Below are 22,656 nucleotides of genomic sequence, written 5' to 3'. Positions count from 1 at the left end.
GACAGAGAAGGCATACACCTTCCATTTACCTTAGAAGGAGCAAGTGTATGGAAAGAAAGAGATACCAAGCCCTTCTGACAGAAAAGAGATAGCGTGTGTAAAGCTAAAGGTGGTCCATTAATTTGGGAAAATGTCTTTGGTTTAATTGTCAGGAAAGTAAAATAAAAAACATACCTAATATGAAAGCATAATCTAAAAGAGAAAATATATTATACTACTGCTTGAGAGCTGAAGCGAAGAATTTTCATGAAAAATTAATCATTCTTATAGGCAGAGTAAAAAATTTACATTATAAGTTTTCACCAAGATAACCTGAAATATTTTGAGAATAATAGAAAAAAATAAGAAATATGCTTAGTATCTAGACACCAAAAATAAAATTAGAAACTCCCCTCATTTGACCTTTGAAAATCAAAGTTAAACAATAAGAGGTAAACCCTTCATGTTAAATTCTGGACACCAGAGAATTGCTGGGTATGTCAGGTAGGTGTATGCTTTATTACTTGAAATGTAAATACTAGTATTGAATTTGCAGAAAGTTGAAGCTTGAATGGGTAACAGCATTTTACAAGACTGAGATTAACTTAGAGATAGCAAGAACAACTTTCTCCAGCCTACTAAGCAGAGGATGAATATCCTTGGAAAAAAATAAAAGAAAGGCAGAAACCATTCTGGCTCTTGAAGGATTTTATGAGAGAGTAGAAGTTTTGGAAAGATTTACCATAGATTCCAGGTGTTTGGGGAAAGTTGATTAAAACTGAGATGTAATTAATTCCCCATGTATTTTATTCCATTAGGCGTTAAATTGTTACAATTCATGAGGGGCGTAGGGGCATTAGACTTGAAATAACAGACTAGAAACAACTCATTCTGAGACAACGGAGTTATCCCTGAAAATGAAATATAAAAGTACTATACCTTATTTTTGCATGTGAATATTTTGTTGAAGTTGCTACAAGTAGTGTTTGTGCAATTTTTGTGAAGGAACAAATAGAATTATAACTGCAGTTTTATGGAGGAAAAGATTTGCTTGAATCTCATTTAATGTAGCAATCTTGAATGACGCCTTCATGTTGTATATCCCATACTTCTTCCCACCTACTGTGCCTGCCATTTCACAGGTTGAAACTAGTGGGCAGTAATTTCACAATAGTATGAGCAGGTACTTTTGTTGAGATGACAGCAAGATAAGATTATGGGTTGAGTGAGATTTTGCTCTCTCCAATAATCGTTGCTCAGTGAGGTTTGGTATGGAATTGTTTGTGCTGAATGGTAGAGTGATTTTCATGGTGGTAAAGAATTGCATAGTTGTACAGAATTGGCCTCAGTTGTGTCTGGCTGGTTCTTATGACTGCTTGCATGATTTCATCCTTTTAACTGAGCAGTGTGGTATGCTGTTCTGTAATGCTTGTTTTGTAAGGGTTTATTGATTTATACTGTGTTCATATGATAGGCTGTGTCGTGCCAAGACTCGGCTATGGTCACAAGTGTTATTGTAAACATTTGGCTTAAGTTACAAGCACTTATGTAAATATACACTGCAGGACTGATTGTCTGGGATCATAAATTTGAGTGTAGCTCTTCATAGTTTTTTTGTGTAATGGGAGACTTACAACAGATGTTCTGCTAGCCATAGCGCTGCTTGTTTTATTTATTGACTTTTGCACATTGTCAGGTAGAAAGCAGATGCATATTAAACAATAGATAATGGGAGGATTTGCCTAGAGTTGTGATAGAAATGTATTTGATTTGGTATGAGGATGAGCAATTTATAGTTTTATTTTGTATTTGCTATTTAAATTAGAAGGTATAGGTAGACTTGCTGAGGCTCAGGATGGGCCATGGACACCCAATTTTTCATTCAGATTTGCCACCCCAATGGTTCTAGTAGTGGGAATAAGGGAGAGGATACTCTGGAAGATTTATGAATTTTGCTTGGTGCATTTTGAAGTAGTTAAAAAACTGATTGATGATATTGTTATATTATAAATATATTTTCAGTGTCATTTTACTTTCAGATTTTAATGTGAAGTTGTACTGAGTTAGCCATTACATTCTCCAGCAAGGTGCTGGCAGTAGCATTGATAGAAATGAAGAGGTTTACAGAAAACATTGCGATGAACCATTTCAGGTCAATCTGTTTTACAGAACTTAATCACTGATGATATTTTTCTTTACGTTGATATTGCTTTGAGGAATAGGTCTGTTTTCAAAGTATTATTTAAATTAGTTTGTTTAACCAATGGTTTGGTTGAACTGTTTATTGATAATAGGTGTAATAATGTTAATCTAAGACTTGGAAAATAGTTATAGTAAGTTATAATTTTGTGAATTGCATGCAGGAATGACTTGGGGTTCTTGGCACACATATCCCACACAAGAACACAGACCTATTCTTAGTCAGAGCTTTAGATGGTTCTTTCAAAGGTCCTTACCAAATTAGATGTTCTAGAATACAGTGTATACAAGTAAATTTTCCCACATATTTTGGAATTCACCAAAGAATGTTTTACATCACTTCATATATATTGTTAGAGGGTTGTTTTTAAGCAGTAAAGCAGTAGCCAATGAAGACCTAAATATGTTTCAGGCAAAAGGAGATCTTTGCAGAAGAAGATACCACTGAAAGTGACCCAAGAGAAGTAGAGGCTGCTAGCCACAACCTTAGCTACATTGGCATGGATGGCAGTATTGGTTGTTTGGGTATGTTTTACAGGAAATGAACTGTCTCTTTCTCTGTTTTGTTTTACATTGTTTTTTCAGTTAAGATTGAAATGTCAAATGTTGGTTGGCTACAAATTTTCTGTAATTATTTTTCACAGTTAATGGAGCTGGACTAGCCATGGCCACCATGGATATAATTAAACTGCATGGAGGTTCTCCAGCCAACTTTTTGGATTTGGGTGGTGGTGTGAATGAAGATCAAGTACAGGAAGCTCTCAGGATTGTTACTTCAGGTAAATGTTTTGCATAAAGATACCTAAATATTTTAGTTTCTCCAAGTCTTTGACTCTTGTAGTATCAGATAGTACTTATTTCCATTTTCTTATTTGTACACTCCAGTACCTTAAAGCATCCTGAAATCTCATAGATGTTTTTGATTAGGAACTGAAATTCCAAGAGTAAGTAAAACATGTTAGTTTTTATTGGGAATATTGTGAGAAAAATTATTTTGCTAGTTGGGGACATGATACCCATTTGGAATAATCTATAGAAATTGCTATTGTTTCTGAATGTTGGATAAACCAGCCAATTTAATAAGTTAGGTACACCTTGAAAGTATGGTTACTGTACATTGCTTGTGTTTGAAAATATGACCAACAATATGAAGTATTGTTCTTCATTGGCAACACATATAGAACTTTACAGCTCATATTTCATGCATATGTAGAAATTTTTAATTTAAAGTGTTATTCAGCATCTACAAAACAAAACATATGCACCAGGTTGTTTGTAAATATATGTTTCACAAATTTCTTTTGGTGACCTGTCATCCTTACTTGTCCAATATATAAAATCAAAACCATCTCTAGTGGTCTATTAGTCTCTCTTTATGTGATTAGACATCTTCTGATCAGTTTTCTAGACATTGTCTGACATCTCATCTGGTGTAATTATTCACATTGCCCTTTTTCCGTCTTAATGGTCTCTATCCTGTTACTCCCTTATCTAGTAGTGTTACAATAAACTGCTCCTATCTCCTTATCAGTCTTCTAATATGATCTTTGTTCCGACACGGCATACAAACCTTCGGTCCTTTTACAATAGGAAGGTACTAGCGGCAGCTGGATAGGTCGTAAGCTTTCGAACAAGGGGTTCGGTAGTTACTGCTTGTCCGACAGGCCGCGCGCGCGCGACTGGGAGGTAAACAAATCACTTTTGCTTTCGGCCTCACAGTGGATGGACGTGTTGTGTTTCGCTCTCTGCCCGCTGCTCGTCGTTTGCTTTCTAAGTTTGTTGTAATTGTGTATGAAAGAGTATTGTAAGTACAATTATTCTCTCTTTATATATTAATTACGGCTTTCAAGTGAATAATGATGGAATCTCCTCGCCTCGCTACCCCAAGGAGACTTTGCCCGGGTATCGAAGGGCGCAAAATGCGGGAAGTTTAGATCGTTCCCGGAGATTGACCCTCATATTTTTGTGTGCTCGGTGTCGGGGGCGCGAATGCACCCGTTGCCGAGCCCTGTGATGTGTGTAATGACTGGTCGGAGGCGCAGTGGACTTTGTATGAGGGCAGGAAGAAGCGAAGGCCTGCAAAGGAGTCGTCGGAAAGCTCTCCCGCGACTCCTTTGGTGACGGACACTTCGTCTTCTTTCCTGCCGCGCCGTCAACTTCCACGTCTCGCGCCTTCCCCTTCGGGGGGGGTGTCTAGGTCCTTCTCCTCTCCTGACGTGTCGAGTGTGGAGGAGGGCGCTAGATACCCTGACGTAGAGTTGTATTCTGGGTCCTCTATCCGCTCGTCTTCGCGCGAGCGGGTAGAGGATCCTTCTAATCACCCGACTTTTGCCTCCTCAGGTGCGGTTGCCGTGAAGGATGACCTCGGACAGGTGTGGGCATCGTTGGGGCTGCAGGGCGTGCCGAGTGTCCAGGGCTGCTCTATCATCCTGGCTGGCTCCGTGGCGGTTACCATGCAACGGTCACAACCACCCCCACGACCCTGACAACACCCGGCTACGCGTCACCTCCTCACCTGGTGTACACCCAGCACGCGGTCTCTGAACACCCACAACATCGGTGCAGGGGCCAGTCGCCGTAACTCGGGGAGTGGGATGCCGCCACCTGGGTTTGCCGTGCTGCCACGACCGGACTTCATGTGCCCGAAGAGCTCGCCCTGGACCTCCCACCGGTGCCGATGACGTCTGTGCCGCTGGTTCGACCATCTGTACCTCCCACACAGCCTGCCGTACCTGCCGTGACCACCGCTGCTGTTCCTGTTCCTGCTCCTGCCGTCTCGACTGCCGTTCCTGTGATGCTCGCACCTGCTGATGTTGTTCCTGTTCCTGGCGCCGCTGCTCCCGATGCTGGTCTGTTCGGACAGGTACGTCCGGGCCCTGTTGCTTCGGCAACAGCAGCCCCGGCTCCGTCCTGGATGACAGATCTGACGTCGGTCCTGAGGAGGTTGACGAAGAAGAAGAAGAAGAGGAAGGTGTCCGTCGTCGTCTTCATCGTCTTCTTCGTCGTCGTCGTCGTCTGCCGCCTCTTCCCCTTCTTCTTCTAAGGCTTCCCCGCTAAGAAGAAGAAGGTCGCCTCCCCCCCCCCTAAGAAGTCTCCTTCGGGAGCTTCTAAGGGCCCGTCTCGCTCTGGTGAGACGGGGGGTTCTTCCGCTGGTCGCCCTGCTCCTTCGGAGCAGGACCCGTTCTCTCTCTCCCGCAAGGAAGAAGACTACCGGGGACCAGAGGGGTGCCGGCTAACACCGGCACTTCCTCACCTGCTGTTAGTGGTTCGGCCACAGCAGCAGGATCCGGCTCGGCCGCTCGTTCGCGAGAGGTACCGAGTGTACGGTCGCCTACCAGCGACCGTGCAGCCAGGAACCAGACCTCTGAGTCCGCTCAGCGTCAGGTTCACGGCACGGAGCGGAAGACTGGTGACAGCCGCTCACGCGACTCTCACCAGACCAGCTCTCGCTCTCACGGCGAGCGGCTGGCTACCCGGGCGGACGTGACGGTCCATGACCGGCCACGGGCTGAGGCTGGGAAGAGGTCCCCCCGTTCGCCGGCACCAGCCACGGCTGGTACCAGCGAACTGACGCACCGTGAGGATACGCACCGATCTCACCGTGACAGTGGAGCTCGCCGGGTCGCCTGACCGTCGCTCTCACAGAGAGCGATCGGGTAACGGCGACCAGCACCAGCTCCTCTGACACACGAGACCGGGGCCGCTGTTCTCGGTCCAGCCGTTCTCCACAGCGAGACGGCTCGACTAGGTCTGCAGCTCGATCACCACCGCGGGTTGGCGATCGCCTGCAGTCCTCCAAGCCCGCTGGTTCTGCCAGTGAGCGAGGAGAGAGCGTCAGGTCTGCCTCTCCCATACCTTCAACCTCCTCGGGTTACACCGGGAGGGGCGAGGTATTGAGGAGTGATCGTGAGGGGTGCGCCCCTCAGGATCCCGCCACGTCGTCGTACGTACCAGGCCTCGGTTCTCGGACCAGCCAGGGTCGTACGCACAGGTGGTTGGAGGAGACCGAGAGGGGGCTGTCGCTGCTCCTCTCCTTGAGGGAGGAGGGTCTCGGAGGTACTCCTGTTTTGAGGGACTGGACGGTCCGACTCCACAGGATGCTATCAAACGCCCGAGATCCAGAGGAACTTTGCCGAGGTTATTGCGCTGATTCGTCAGCACAACGACCTCGGGGAAGGATCGCCGCTCCCACCATCCGAGCCCACGTCCCGGCTCGAGTCGTTCTGGGGCCCGAAGAGGGAACCCAGACCGACGGTGGGTCTGCCGCGTTCCGAGCTTGCGGACTCAGTGCTGGACCAGGTTGAATCGCTTGTCTCCGGACGAGACGGTTCGCTCAAGTCTGGCAGGTCGAGCAAGCTGCTTCCACCTCCTCTGCTACGACAGCGGCGGTTTTACGTGCCATCTGAAGACCCGATGCCGCCAAAACAGGTGAACCCGGAGTTAGCTAGGTTGACTCCGGGTGTGTCTCTTGCAACAGCTCCTGTCCGAGAACTTGTGGTTCTCGCAGCAAGAGGCACTCGGCCTGGAATCTACCGCCATGGCAGCTTTCCAGGCCGTCTCCTGGCTAGATCTGTGGTCCCTCACAGTATCTAAGGTCGCAGCCAACTCCGGGGGAATTTCTCCCGAAGATGACTCGGCCTTCAGGAGACTTTGCCAGTCTGGGGGAAGAGCCATCTCCTTCCTTGCCCACCAGACGGTGAACCTGTGGGCCAACCTGGTTCTCCGACGAAGGGACGCTGTCCTTACTCGGGTTTCCAGGTGCCGGCCTAGCGTGAGGGCGGCGTTGGGGCTTAGAAACGGACCTTTACGGAGTTCCACGTCTCTCTTCCCAGGAGAGATGGTGGACGCTGCGGTGGACAGACGACGCACTGATGACAGTGACCGTCTGGTTCACCAGGCAGTCTCGAAGGCTTCTGGGCAGCCTCGGACTGCGGCCAAGTCTAAGAACTCGGCTAGCGCTTTCCTCGGCTGCTAAGACGGTTGCTGCGTCGAAGCCCCGAGGAAGGAATGACTCTGTCTTCTTCGACTTCTAACAAGGGGAGCCGTAACCAGCCCTCCTCCCAGCCCTCCTATCCCGTGGAGGCTCTCGGGGAAGAAGTCGAAGAAAGGGGGGAAACGCTAGGGACGGCGTTCCCCCATCACCTGCTGCCGGAAGTGGGGGGGTGCCTGGCCAGCCATTGGGCAACTTGGCAGCGCTACGGCGCCGAGACCTGGATTGTAGATGTCCTTCGGGAGGGATATCTATTACCCTTCGAATCTCGGCCACCCCTCACCTCCAACCCGGTCCAACAGCAGTCGTACGTTCCAGGGTCATCGAAGGACGTAGCAACTCAGACAGGAGATCAAGACCATGCTGAGCAAAGAGAGCTGTAGAGATCGTTACGGATCAGTCACCGGGCTTTTTATAGTCGACTCTTCCTGGTGGAGAAGTCTACGGGAGGCTGGCGCCCGGTGATAGATCTCTCTCCCCTGAACCGGTTTGTTTCGCCAGACCCGGTTCACGATGGAGACGGCACGCTCAGTGCTCGACTCCATCAGGGAGAACGATTTCATGCTTTCAGTGGACTTGAAGGATGCGTATTTCCAAATACCCATTCATCAGTCCTCCAGAAAGTACCTCCGCTTCATCCTCGACCGGGACGGTGTACCAGTTCAGGGCACTGTGCTTCGGTCTCTCAACCGCCCCACAGGTGTTCACGCGAGTGTTCACTCTGTTGTCCTGCTTGGGCCCATTCGCACGGGATACGTCTGATGAGGTATCTCGACGATTGGTTAGTCCCTGGCGAGCTCCCGCTCGCAGTTGCTACAGGACAGGGATCGACTGCTCGAGTTCTGTCGCGATCTGGGGATCGTTGTGAACTTCGAGAAGTCCGATCTCGAGCCCAAGCAGAGGATGAAGTACCTGGGTATGCTGATCGACACGGTAGCAGGGCGAGTCTTCCCCGCAGACTCGCGGATCAGCAGATTCAGGGAGGCAGCCAACCAGTTCCTGTCTCGGCAGGAACAGGTAGCTCAGCGATGGCAAGTCGTGATCGACACCTGTCGTCACTCGAGAAGTTAGTCCCTCACGGGCGTCTTCACCTGCGGTCTCTTCAGTGGAGACTAAAGGAGAGTTGGTCACAGGCGACGGATCCCCCAAGCTTTCCAGTGTCACTGACACAGGAGGTGAGGCAGGACCTAGCCTGGTGGCTCGACTGACAGGAACCTCTTAAGAGGAGTGCCACTGCGCACTCCCCCCCCGGACATGCAGCTGTTCTCAGACGCATCGACGAGGGATGGGGCGCACACCTGGAGGAGTTGCTGACTTCAGGAGTGTGGGACGAGAACGACAAGCACCTTCACATCAATGTTCTGGAACTCAAGGCAGCGTTCCTCGCTCTCCAAGAGTTTTCAGGACCGCTTGATGGGACACTCAGTGGTGTTGATGTGCGACAACACCACGGTGGTGGCTTACGTCAACAAACAGGGGGGCCTAGTGTGTAGTGTCTCTCCCGTTGTACCAGTTGACTCGGCAGGTGCACGAGTGGGCTCAGGCACACTCAATAGAGCTGTCGGCACGCTACATTCCAGGGGGGAAGAGGAATTGTATAGCAGACACGCTCAGCCGTCGGGATCAGGTGATAGGGACCGAATGGTCTCTACACCAGGACGTGGCGGAAAGGCTCTTCGACCTGTGGGGGCGACCAGTCGTGGATCTGTTCGCCACCCGGCACAACAGGAAGCTCCAGGTGTTCTTCTCGGCCGTGCCGGACCCATGGGCAGCTCAGAAGACGCTCTTCAACACCCGTGGGACAACCTCTTCGCCTATGCCTTTCCCCGTTCAGCCTGATTCGCAAGGTGATCAGTCGAGCGCTGGTCACCCCGAATCTCAGGATGATCCTGGTGGCTCCCAAATGGCCACAGGCCATTTGGTATCCGGACCTGCTGGCTCTTCTCGCAGGAGAACCGAGAGAGATTCCCCCTTGGCACAACCTTCTCGCCCAGCCACACGTCGAGCGGTACCACCGAGCAGTCCAGTCCCTACGTCTTCACGGCTGGCTGTTATCCACCATCTCTTGCGAACGAGAGGCTTTTCTCGTAGCGCAGCAACAGAGATGGCTGGAAAAAACGTCCGTCAGTCCTCTGCAGCTGTGTACCAGGGGAAGTGGGCCGTCTTCTGTGGTTGGTTGTCGTAGACGGGGTCTATCCCTCCTCTCGAGCCCAACTCTTCAGCAGGTAGCGGATTTCCTCGTTTTCTTCGCGAGAGAAGCTCCTCTCAGTCCCCACAGTTAAAGGATACAGAGCCGCCTTGGCGCTCGTCCTGAAACTGAGGGGTTGGAACATCTCGAACTCGTTCGAGATCTCCTTGCTTATGAGGAGCTTCGAAAGGTCTTGCCCACCCAGGGAACTCAGGCCCCTGCGTGGGACGTGACTCTCGCCTTAGGGAGTCTGACTCGAAAACACCGTTCGACCACTCCGAGAGTCGTCAGACAGGGATCTGACCCTCAAGACCCTCTTCTTGCTGGCCCTGGCATCGGCGAAGAGAGTAGGGGAACTTCATGGTCTTTCCTATGATGTACGACACTCCAGTGGGATGGGGATCCGTGACGCTCGATTTCGTCCAACTTCGTTGCGAAGACTCAGAAACCTTCAGTCCCTGATGACAGGTTCGAGTCATTCACGATTCCCTCCCTATTGGACTTCACCGATAATGATGCGGATGAGATGCTGCTTTGTCCTGTGAGGGCGCTACGGCGCTATCTGAAGAGAACTCGACACCTCAGGCCTGAGTGTCGACGCCTCTTCGTTAGCACCGGGGTCACCAGAAAGAAGTATCCAAGAACACTCTTTCATTCTGGCTGCGTGAGGTCATCAGGAGGGCGTATGAGGGCTGATGGTAGTGACGACATCCGTACGTCCCGTCCGAGAGCTCACGAAGTCAGAAGTATTGGCCCCTCGTTGGCGTTTCGCAAGAACTTCTCCGTGGGCGCAGGTCCTGAAGGCAGGGGTCTGGTCTAACCAGACTACCTTTACGTCCTTCTACCTTCGGGATATTGCCCCCACAGGTCCTTGGATACCTTTTCCTTGGGACCCGTGGTGGCTGCTCAACAAGTTGTGTAGCTAACCCAGACCCTCGCAGGCTGAACAGCATCGAGTCCCTGGTGTGACTGTGTGGATGGATGTGTGAGTGAGTGAGTGACTGGCTCTCTCTTCCCGTCTTTTCCTTCCCCTCTACCTGTGGGCAGAGGGCCATGGTCGTCACTACCGCTGGATGAGGACGAGATGCAGGTGAGCTATATGACAGAGCCCCATCCTATCCCCTTTCACTAGGGATAGGAGCAGAATATCCACCACTTAATTCCTCTACAAGGGGGGGAAGTGGATGCCTACAAGAGTCAAACCCATGACTTTATATTGCTCCTGTACAGGAACAAGTTCTTGCATTGCTGGTACGAAGAGATACGCATGCCTCTCTCTTAGTACTCGGTCCAGAGGTCTGACCATTGATCCTGCGGTTGCACACCCCGATCAATCGGACAGAGGCTTGGGATCCCTCCCTCGCTCTTACGACCAGGGAGGCTTCCAAGGTTGGGCGAACACCAGTCTGTTCACAAAAGACTCAGATTCCTCCCACCAAGAAGTGAGTCTTCCTATTGTAAAAGGACCGAAGGTTTGTATGCCGTGTCGGAACAAATGACAATTTGTCCAAAATTGCATTTTTCCTAACTATACAAACCTGAGGTCCTTTTACACATAGCCCCACCTCATGCCACCCCTCACTCGCAGTTTTTGCTGGGCCAAAGCAAAAGTGATTTGTTTACCTCCCAGTCGCGCGCAGCGCGCCTGTCGGACAAGCAGTTAACTACCGAACCCCTTGTTCGAAAGCTTACGACCTATCCAGCTGCCGCTAGTACCTTCCTATTGATAAAAGGACCGCTCAGGTTTGTATAGTTAGGAAAAATGCAATTTTGGACAAATTGTCATATTTTCTTGCTTCTGGACATAGTAGTGTTATAATAAACAGCTCCTATCTCCGTATCAGTCTTCTAATATGATCTGTTTTCTTGCCTCTGGACACTTTATCTCTTATCAACATAACTAACTCATTCCAACCATGAATCTTTAGCATTTTGTTGTCACTCTTTAAAATCTCTGCCATTATCTTTGCTAATGTCCATATGTTTTCTTCTTAGTATAGGCCTTGGCCATTCAGTAATAATTTTTCCTATAGTGCAGTACAGTTGGATCTCTTAGTCATTAGTGTTTGGTTTCAAGCCTTATGACATAGGCTATTTAGTTGATGACTAGTTCCTTCACTTCTTCATCTTGATATGACAGTTTCTTCCATTTCATTATGTTGGAACTTATTTAAGGCCTTCAGTGTTTTTTCCTTAGTTTCATCAAACATATTGAAGAAACTTCATTAACTGACCTCTCTTGCCACCTATAGATGTTCTCAGTGTCTCCATTAATCACCCAGAAAGCCTCTAAAATGATTCACAACTTCAGAGAACCTTCCACCATGATAAACATTTTCTGATTTTAATCCTTCTGTAACTGCTTCGATGAATGTTATTGCATCTGTGTTTGTGAATGACTTGAAGCATTGCATAATATTATGATTAGAGGTAGGGTGAAAGACTGTATATGTAATCAATACCAAACAGGTTTAGATGGCCTTGAGGCACAGATTTAAACACTTGTCATAAAGCTGCAGAAACAGAATCATGTTGAGAGGTAAAGTATGACCATGACATTTCATGTACGAGAGTAAGTCAATAAGTATCCGCACTCCAATTTTTTTATTTAATTCAACAGCAATACAAAGTTTACAATGTCATCATTTTTCAACATAGTCACCCTGCTTTTCAGTGCACTTAGTCCATCGTTGCACTAGCTTTTCGATACCCTCAGAAAAAAACGTTTTCTGTTGAGCATTAAGCCACATATGCACCGCTTCCTTCACCTGCTGATCGGTGGCGAAACGACAGCCTCTTAAAGCATCTTTAAGTGGACCAAACAGATGGTAATCAGACGGGGCGAGATCAGGACTGTATGCAGGATGTTCCAACACCTCGAAATGAAGTTCTTGAAGAGTGTTAATGGTGTGGGCGGCGGTATGTGGACGGTTGTTAGTCATGCAACAAAAGAACGCCTTCCGACAAGTCTATTGTCGAAAGGCGTTCTTTTGTTGCATGACTAACGCCCGTCCACATACTGCCGCCCACACCATTAATACTCTTCAAGAACTTCGTTTTGAGGTGTTGGAACATCCTGCATACAGTCCTGATCTTGCCCCGTCTGATTACCATCTGTTTGGTCCACTTAAAGATGCTTTAAGAGGCCGTCGTTTCGCCACCGATCAGCAGGTGAAGGAAGCGGTGCATATGTGGCTCAATGCTCAACAGAAAACGTTTTTTTCTGAGGGTATCGAAAAGCTAGTGCAACGATGGACTAAGTGCACTGAAAAGCAGGGTGACTATGTTGAAAAATGATGTCATTGGAATACCTTCAAGATGGCCAAGTGCTTTGTTCATTATCAATGAAATTTTAACTATATTCTTTCTCTTGAAATGAAATTAGACTTTACTCAGGGTATGGTAACGTTCAAGTACCACACTTAAAGTGAATGCTTTGAATGCTTTGAGGCATAAGGATAAGTGAGCATGTTGCTTGAAAGTAAAAGGAAATTGTGCTTTTGATACGTGAAAATTTTAATGCTGCATCTATATTGAAATAGATGTTTGCTGGTATGCTGCATAGTGTTCCTCCTATTTGTTTACATGTTTGAGTATCCCATGACTGTATGTAATAAAAAGAATTCCATTTTATATGCTTAAAGTATATATGCAGTAGATTAGATTACCATGTTGTTGAAGGCATTGGCAGTACCATAATTAGAGGAGTTAATTCTATTCACTTTAGTTGAGGATAGTCATAAGTTGCAGTAGTTCAGTGTTTTTTGCTTTCATTTTTCAAGTCATGTAGTTTCACCAGACAACTTCGTAATTAGGCTCCACATATGACTAGACCTCTTAGTCATGTATATTGATGATTATCAAAATCACTATAATGAAGAATACTTTACCTAGGCCATCAGTAATCAAATTATAATATTGTTTGAATTGACAGAAGTATTATTAATTTGATTACAATGAAAATCTACTCCTAAGTAAACCACAATGATCTTAGGATTTAATAAATTTCGTTCAACTTTTAGAAGAAACCGTATGATGCTGTCCTTAATGCCCATAAGTCCAAAGTCTAATATTAAGTACATATAGTCATCAAAGAAGAGACCATGAGAATAGAGTACTATTACATTCAATAAACAGAATGATAGGTAAAGCAATCAAGAGAATCATGTATGCAGATGAAGATTTAGGACTAAATTTTGCAGTACATACGTTTATTCAAAATTGGATTAGATATAAAAAAAATTATATCTTTTTATTGGTATGGTTGACCCACAAATAATATCTAACTAAGAGGATTTCTATGAAATTTATGGATGGTTTTCATAAAGGTAACATTATAAGTTAAAGGCATCACATTATATGACAAGTTCACTAAATTTCCATTATGACATGGTTAAGAAAATCATCTGTTACATGTACATATTTCAAAATACATTTGATTTAAATCATGGTTACATAAATTCTTAGCAAATAGTCTTAATTTAGGACTATGAGTGCTTTGTTTGGGGGGAATAACAATTCTACATAGTGGATACATTGGTTTGTTAGTAGAACAGATATTCTTATCTTCCTCAGAGGCAATGAACTATGACATTGTGTAGGAACTCAGAAGTCTGACTCTATGATATTCATATATATCTTAGATTCTGAAATACTGGTCAGTTGTTTTGTAGAATACTATTATTCAGAAAACTGATCAAAGATGGCAAACTTCCAGTTGGTTGATAGTACTTACCTCCCAAAAAAAGTAAGTCTATCCTTATGTTAAGACTTTGTTTTGTATATGAACAAATGACAAATTTTTAATCTGTTTGTATTTTTCATAACTAACAAACCTGAGGTCTTACATACAAAGGCCCACCTCTAACCACCCCTCTAACAACTAACCTGGGTTGGAAGAATAACTAACAGGATCATGAGTTAAAGAGGGGTATGTGGGTGGCTCCAAATGACTCATGACCAAGTACAGATGCCATTAGTCCCTTGTTTACACAATTTTTTAAACTTTACCGGTTTCCAGCTGGTGCTAAGTTATTTATCCTAATGTTAAGACCTGAGGGTTGTTAGTTATGAAAAATACAAATTTGTTAAAAATTTGTCATTTAATGCTCAAAATCTAAAACCAGAGCAGTATTAGATATATTAATTCCTCTTTAATGACCAGTCTGGACTTTTTGTTTAAGGAAAATAATTTACTATCCAAATTTGAATATGGGTTCATATGTCAGTTATTTTATCATCATCTGTTCTATTTAAAATTTACAATGAATAAACTTATATTTATGTTACAGATACAACAGTGAAAGCTGTCTTCGTAAACATTTTTGGAGGAATAGTCAATTGTGCCACTATAGCCTCAGGTCTTGTAAAGGTGTTCGGCTCGACAAATATTACTGTGCCAACTATTGTAAGACTTGAGGGTAAGTAAATGCTTGAGGTTTTTTAAAAACACTAATATTCATCATTAATACTGTAGGTCCAAAAGATTTTTTTTCCGGCGCATAATACAAACCCTTGGTCCTTTAACATATGGAATGTAATCAGCGCCAGCTGGAACCGGTCGTAAGCTTTCGAACAAGATGGTTCAGTAGTTAACTGCTTGTCCGGCACCCGACTGGGAGGTGAAGCTTCACTTTGCTTTCGGCCGCCATCGGAACAAGACGTGCTCTTCACCGCTCTGCCTGCTGTGTCATATGCTTGGTTTACTTCTCTACGAAGTCCATCACCACTTTTTCTCTAACACTGTAGTACTTGTGCATGTGAAAGCTTGTAAGTACTTGGTTTTTCTTTGTTTACTCCATTTTTCATGGTAGAATGGAAGGCCACGAGCCGGAGAGACCCCCCGCCCCCCAGTCAGCCGCAGATTGTGCCCTGGTGTGGAGGGCCGTAGGTGTAGGGCCTTTAGGTCTCTTTACGAAGTAGACCCTCATGCTCTATGTCCTCGGTGACAAGGGCGCGAATGTTCTTGCACTGATGGCTCCTTTCCCTTCGGGGGGCGTGTCGCGGTCCGCCTCTTCACTTGATCAGTCGAGTGTAGAGGAGGGGGCGCGGCACCTGATGTTCAGCTGTGCTTGGGGACTGCCGTTCACTCGGGGTGGGAACTTTCCTCCCCTGGGCAAGTGGGAACCCCCCCACTAACCCGGCTTTTCTTTTCTCAGGTATGCCTGCTGCGGGTGGCGATCTCGAGCAGGTCTGGTACTTGCTTGGACTCCCGGGCACACCGAGTATTCAGGGGCTGCTGTACCACCTGGCTGTGTGTGGACCCAGGCCGGTGACCCATGGACCAGAGACGTTGACGACAACGGTGTCTACGCCGGGGTATGCTGCTGCTCCTCACCTGGTCTACACCCAGCACATGGCCATGGTTACCCTGACAGCTGTAGTCCAGGCCCTGCTGCCATGTTTTCCGAGGAGGGAGATGACCCCGCCGCCTGGTTTCACTGCCCTTGCCCCAGCCCTTGACTTTCGGTGTCCCAAGAGTTTCCCGCTCGATCTGCTGCCAGTTCCTGTGATGCCGCTAGCCCCTGTGCTGCTGCCAGTTCCTGTGCTGCCACCAGTTCCTGTTGCTGCCGCCCCTGTACCAGTTCCTGCCATCGTCGCTCCAGCCCGTGGTGTTGCTGCTCCCACCACAGGTCCCTCTGGACAGGTGCAGCTGGGCCCTGTTGCTTCGGCAACTGCCCAGGCTCCGTCCTGGATTGAGGTCCTGACGGTGGTCCTGAGGAAGCTGACGAAGAAGAAGAGGAAGGTGTCGTCGTCTTCTGCAGCCGCCTCTTCCCCTTCGACTTCCAAGGTCCCACAGCTGAGGAAGAAGAAGGTAGCCTCCTCCCCCCCAAGAAGTCTCGCTCAAAGAACTTTAAGGGTCTGTCCCACTCTGTTGGGACAGCTGGGGCTTCTGCTGGTCCTCCTGTTCCTTCAGGAACGGGGCCCGTCTCTCCTTCCGCAAGGAAGAAGAAGATGGGGACCGGAGGGCTACCGGCTAACACTGGTACCTCTTCTCCCGGTGCCAGAGGCTCTGCCTCGGTGCCAAGAACCGTCTCGGCTGCTCGTTCACGAGTGGTACCGAGTGTACGGTCGCCCATGGGTGACTGTGCAGCCAGGGTCCAGGCAGACAGAGCCTGCTCACCACCAGGACCCAGGCACGGAGCGGAAGACTGGTGGCAGTTGCTCAGTTGACTCCCGCTTGACTGGCGATCGCTCTTGCGGCGATCTGCTGGTCCCTAGGGTTGACGCGATGGTCCCACCGGACCGTACGCAGGCCGAGGCGAGGAAGAGGTCCCCCCGGTCGCCAGGACCAGCCGGCTGGTCCGGCTACCGTGATGTGCCGTGAGGACTGGCCATGCTCCCACCGCGACAGTGGACTCTGCCGGTCCCCTGACCGTCACTCCCACCAGGACCGGATGGATAGGCGGACAGGTAGCAGCTCTCCTGATGCTCGGGACCGTCGCTACCGTTCTCGGTCCAGAGGTTCTCTTCAGGGAGACCGTGTGACTAGGCCTGCAGCTTGATCATCACTGCGGGTTGGCGATCGCCTGCACACACACACACACACACACACACACACACCCCCCCCATCACACCGGCTCCGCTAGTGGGCAGCGGGGGAGCATCAGGTCTACCTCTCCTATCCCCTCAACCTCCTTGGGCTACACCGGGAGGAGCAAGGCGATTAGGAGCGACCGCGAGGAGTGCGCTTCTTGGGGTCCCTCCACGAGGGCCTACGAGCTTGGCATGGTCTTGGGGCCGAGCAGATCGTACGCCCAAGTGGTTGGAGGAGACCAAGAGGGGTTTGTCATGGTTCCTTCTGTGGAAGGAGGAGGACCTCGGGAGGCGTTCTCCCTGGATGGACTTGACAGTCCATCTCCCCAGGACGCAGTCACTCCTGAGATCCAGAGGTCGTTTGCAGAGGTCATTGCGCTGATTCGTCAGCACAATGACCTCGGGGGAGGATCGGTGCTTCCGCCCTCTGAGCCTACATCAAGGCTGGAGTCGTTCTGGGGTCCGAAGAAGGAACCCAGGATGATGGTGGGTCTGCCCCAATCAACCTTGGCCAACAGTGTGCTGGGCCAGGTGGACTCTCTCGTCTCTGGACAGGAGGGATCACTTCGGTCTGGCAGGTCGTCCAAGCTACTTCCCCCTCCTCTACCACGGCAGAGGCCGTTCTACGTGCTGTCGGAGGACCCCCTGCAGCCCAAACAGGTTAACCCGGAGCTAGCTAGGCAAACTCCGGGTGTGTCTCCAACACCTGCTGGCCGAGAAACTCTGGTTCTCGCAGCAAGAGGCACTGGCCTTGGAATCTACTGCCATGGCAGCGTTCCAACCAGTCTCCTGGCTGGACCTGTGGTCCCTCACAGTGCCCAAGGTCGTGGCCTCCTCGGGAAACATCACTCCCGAAGGGGACCCGGCTTTCGGGAGATTATGTCAGTCTGGTGGTAGGGCGATCTCCTACCTGGCCCACCAGACGGCCAACCTGTGGGCCAACCTGGTGCTGAGACGTAGGGACGCAGTCCTCTCTCGAGTTACCAGGGCAGCGGAGCGAGAGGCAGCTTTGGGTCTGAGAAACGGACTGGTGTTGGGTTCTTCCTCTCTCTTCCCCAGAGAGATGGTGGATGCTGCGGTGGAACAGTGGTGCACTGAGGACAGTGACTGCCTAGTCCACCAGGCAGTCTCGAAGGCGACTGGACAGCCTCGAGCCACTGCGGCTAACCCTAGGAGCTTGGCTAGCACTTCCTTTGCGGCTAAGACGACGTCCTCGTCGAAGCTGAGAGGAAAGACCCAGCCTTCGACCTCTACTGTAAGGAGTGACCGTCAGCCCTCCTTCTCCCGAAGAGGAACAGGGAAGAAGAAGTCAAAGAAGGGAAACGCTAGGGACAGTGTTCCCCCTCACCTGCTGCTGGAAGTTGGGGGGTTGCCTGGCGTGCCATTGGGCAACTTGGCAGCGCTACGGAGCCGAGACCTGGATAGTGGACGTCCTTCGGAAGGGATATCTACTACTCTTCGAGTCATGGCCACCCCTCATCTCCAACCCAGTCCATCTGCAGACGTACGTCCCCAGTTCTGCCAGGGACATAGCTGTTCGGCAAGAAGTAGAAGCCATGCTGAGCAAACGAGCTGTGGAGATCGTACAGGATCAGTTGCCGGGCTTTTACAGCTGACTTTTCTTGGTGAAAAAGTCATCGGTGGGCTGTCGCCCGGTGATAGGTCTCTCTTCCCTGAACTGATTCGTTCACCAGACTCGGTTCGCGATGGAAACGACATGCTCCGTGCTCGATTCTGTCAGGGAGAATGACTTCATGCTTTCTGTGGACCTGAAGGATGCGTATTTCCAGATACCCATCCACCAGTCCTCCAGGAAGTACCTCCGCTTCCTCCTTGACGGGACGGTGTACCAATTCAGGGCACTTTGTTTCGGCCTCTCAACCGCCTCACAGATGTTCATGTAAGTGTACACTCTGGTGTCTGCTTGGGCCCATTCGGTACGGATATGTCTTCTGAGATATCTCGATGATTGGCTGGTCCTGGCGAGCTCCTGCTCGCAGTTGCTACAGGACAGGGATCGACTCCTCGAATTCTGCTGCGATCTCTGGATCGTGGTGAACTTTGAGAAGTCAGATCTCAAGCCCAAGCAGAGGATGAAGTACCTGGGCATGCTGATCGACACGGTAGCAGGGCTAGTCTTCCCCGCAGACTCGCCGATCAGCAGGTTCATGGAGGCAGCCGGACGGTTCCTGTCCATACAAGAGCAGCCAGCTCAGCAGTGGCAGGTCGTGATTGGTCACCTGTCGTCTCTCGAGAAGTTAGTCCCTCACGGGCGTCTTCACCCGCGGTCTCTTCAGTGGAAACTAAAGGAATTGTTGGTCACAGGCAAGAGACCCGCCGTACTTCCCTGTGCCTCTCACGGAGGTGAGGTAGGACCTAGCCCGGTGGCTGGGTGACGGGAACCTTGTAAGAGGAATGCCTCTCCGCACCCACCCCCTCCCCCGGAGATGCTGCTGTTCTCAGACTCGTCGACAGAGGGATGGGGCGCACACCTGGAGGAGTTGCTGGCTGCAGGTGTGTGAGACCATCACGACAAGCACCTTCACATCAACGTCCTGGAGCTTAAGGCAGCGTTCCTCACTCTCCAAGAGTTCCAGGAACGGGTGATGGGACACTCAGTGGTGTTGATGAGCGACAACACCACGGTAGTGACATATGTCAACAAACGGGGGCCTAGTGTCCCTCCCGTTGCACTAGTTGACGTTGCAGGTGCATGAGTGGTCCGTAGCTCACTCCATAGAGCTGTCAGCCTTGTACATTCCAGGAAAGAGGAATGTAGTGGCAGACAAGCTCAGCCGTCGGTATCAGGTGATAGGGACCGAATGGTCCCTTCACCCAGACGTGGCGGAAAGGCTCTTCGACCTGTGGGGGCATCCAGTCGTGGATCTGTTCGCCACCCGGCACAACAGAAAACTCGAGGTTTTCTACTCAGTTGTGCCGGACCCATGGGCAGCTGCAGAGGACGCTCTTCAACATCCGTGGGACAACCTCTTCGTATATGCCTTTCCCCCGTTCTGTCTGATTCGCAAGGTGATCAGCAGGGTGCTGGTCACCACGAATCTTCGGATGATTCTGGTGGCACCCTAATGGCCTCAGGCCGTTTGGTATCAAGTACCTGTTGGCTCTTCTCGCCAAGGCACCGAGAGAGATCCCCCACTGGCACAACCTCCTGTGCTAGCCACACGTGGAACGGTACCACTGATCTGTTCGGTCCCTGTCTCTTCACGGCTGGCTGTTATCCACCATCTCTTGCGAGCGAGAGGCTTTTCTCACCGAGCAGCAACAGAGATGGCTGGGTACCTCAGGCAGTCCTCTGCAGCTGTGTACCAGGGGAAGTGGTCCGTCTTCTGTGGTTGGTGTCGTGGACGGGGTCTCTCCTCTCAGAGCCACTCTTCAGCAGGTAGCGGATTTCCTCGTCTTCCTTTGCCGAGAGAAGCTCCTCTCCATCTCCACAGTGAGAGGCTACAGAGCCGCCCTGGCCCTAGTCCTTAAGCTGTGGGGAGTGGACATCTCCACCTCCATAGAGATTTCCCTCCTGATGAAGAGCTTCAAGAGGTCTTGCCCACCCAGGGAACTCAGGCCCCCAGGGTGGGATGTGACTCTCGTCCTTAGGAGTTTGACTCGAAGACCCTTCGAGCCACTCCGGGAGTCGTCAGACAGGGATCTGACCCTCAAGACCGTCTTTCTGCTGACCCTGGGATCAGCGAAGAGAGTAGGGGAACTTCATGGTCTTTCCTTCGATGTAAAGCACATGAGGGGATGGGGATCGGTGACGCCCTACTTCGTCCTGGATTTCGTAGCGAAGACTCAGAACCCATCGGTCCCTGATGACCGGTTCGAGTCATTCACGATCCCCTCCCTGAAGGACTTCACCAATGATGATGCGGATGGGATGCTGCTTTGTCCTGTGAGGGCGCTATCTGAAGAGAACTCGCCACCTCAGGCCTGAGTGTCGACGCCTCTTCATTAGTACCGGAGTTACCAAGAAGGAAGTGTCCAAGAACGCTCTTTCTTTCTGGCTTCGTGAGGTGATCAGGAAGGTGTACACTTTGGATAGGAGTGACGACACCAATACCCTTTGTCCGAGAGCCCACGAAGTCAGAGGTATTGGTCCAACCAACCCTTGCATTCCGCAAGAACTTCTCCGTGGCACAGGTGCGAAGGCAGGGGTTTGGGCCAACCAGACCACCTTCACATCTTTTTATCTTCAGGATATCGCCCACAAGTCCTTGGACACTTTTTCCTTGGGATCTGTGGTGGCTGCTCAACAAGTTGTGTAGCTTACCCAGCTCCTGCACGGACAGAACAGCATCGCATCCTTGTGATACTGCGTGAATGGGCGAGCGAATGAGTTTGTGGCTGGCTTCTCTTCCACCTCCTTTCTCTCCTCTACTTGTGGGCAGAGGGCTGCGGTCGTCACTACGCTGGACAGGCGGCCGATGCAGGTAAGCTGCGCGACCGAGCTCCATCCTGTCCCTTTCATTAGGGATAGGAGCAGTTATCCACCACTCCCCTAACAAGGGACAAACCCATGACCTTATATTTGGCTCTTGAGTAGGAACTAGTTCTTTCTTGCTATTCATAAGAATGACGCTTGCTTCCCTCTTATGAATTTGGTCCAGAGGTCTGACCACTGATCCTGCGGTGCACACCCCGATCAGTTGGGCAGAGGCTAGGATCCCTCCCTCTGCTCTTATGACCAGGGAGGGAACCAAGGTCAGACGAACACCAGTCTGTTTTTATGACTCGGATTCCACCCACCAATAAGTGAGTCTTCCATATGTTAAAGGACTGAGGGTTTGTATTACGTGTCAGAACAAATTACAATTTGTACTGACAAATTTGTATTTTTATACATTCAACTTACCTGTCAGATATATACATAGCTATTACTCCGTCGTCCCCGACAGAAATTCGAATTTCGCGGCACACGCGGCAGGTAGGTCAGGTGATCTACCCCCCCCGCCGCTGGGTGGCGGGAATAGGAACCATACCCGTTTTCTAATTCATATTATTGCAATACACCCCCTGAACACCTGAATAAGCCCTGGTCACTTACCAGCCCGAACCATCATTTATTAATAATTTACCAAATCTTTGGTTAAAATAAACGATCAGTGTTGCCAATCTCCTGGCAAACACCCTCGTTACCTAGTTACCAGCCCACCGCTGGTAGCCCTGCTCACGGGCCGTCACACCCTGCCCTCTCATGTCAATCACTTATCGTTCGCGGTGGAGTACAGATGTATCCACAGCGAACTCCTTTTTGGTCTTGCCCAGCCTTCATTTGCACCTTTGATTTGATTGATTTTGGTGACGAATTACGCATCCCTTTGGATTACGGTTGGATTGCTCTTAATACCTTGTCATCAGACATTGATTCTGTAAAGGAAGAAACAACACAAGCTACGACAACGACTACTGCATTCTCGCCACGACATCACAGAAAACGATGAGCGGAAGTTCAACAACGTATCGTCTTTGCCAACAATGCAAGAAAGGATGAGTACCCTATGACACGATAGTCATTCCTTATGCGTAAATTGTAGGCCCTGTTCAATATAATGTAAAGACCAGATGTTTGGAATGTCAGGAGTGGTCTTTGGACCAGATGTTAGGGGTATCTCAAAAACAATAGGAAAGGTCTCGTATTAAGAAGTGTAGGCAGGAAGAGACTAACGTAGATCAAGATAAAGACTTAGAGACAGTGCTCTTTAAGAGACTTGAGAGTAGGCTGACATAGAGTATGACATCTCTGTTACCG

At 49.4% G+C, this 22,656-nt stretch overlaps 1 protein-coding gene across 1 annotated transcript in view; it reads left to right on the top strand.

Annotated features, from left to right (window-relative positions):
- LOC135201912 (succinate--CoA ligase [GDP-forming] subunit beta, mitochondrial-like) overlaps positions 1–22,656 on the top strand; it is an 80,115-nt gene that overhangs the window by 36,458 nt on the left and 21,001 nt on the right. The window contains exons 4-6 of the mRNA XM_064231209.1: positions 2,591–2,703; positions 2,823–2,957; positions 14,648–14,776. Coding sequence (XP_064087279.1) covers positions 2,591–2,703; positions 2,823–2,957; positions 14,648–14,776 — 377 coding nt within the window. The remainder of the gene's footprint in view (positions 1–2,590; positions 2,704–2,822; positions 2,958–14,647; positions 14,777–22,656) is intronic.

Source organism: Macrobrachium nipponense, chromosome 28 (assembly GCF_015104395.2).
Source record: "Macrobrachium nipponense isolate FS-2020 chromosome 28, ASM1510439v2, whole genome shotgun sequence".
Classification (NCBI taxonomy): Eukaryota; Metazoa; Arthropoda; class Malacostraca; order Decapoda; family Palaemonidae; genus Macrobrachium; species Macrobrachium nipponense.
The sequence above is the reverse complement of the archived record's forward strand: the minus strand, read 5'-3'. Positions and strand labels throughout refer to the sequence as shown.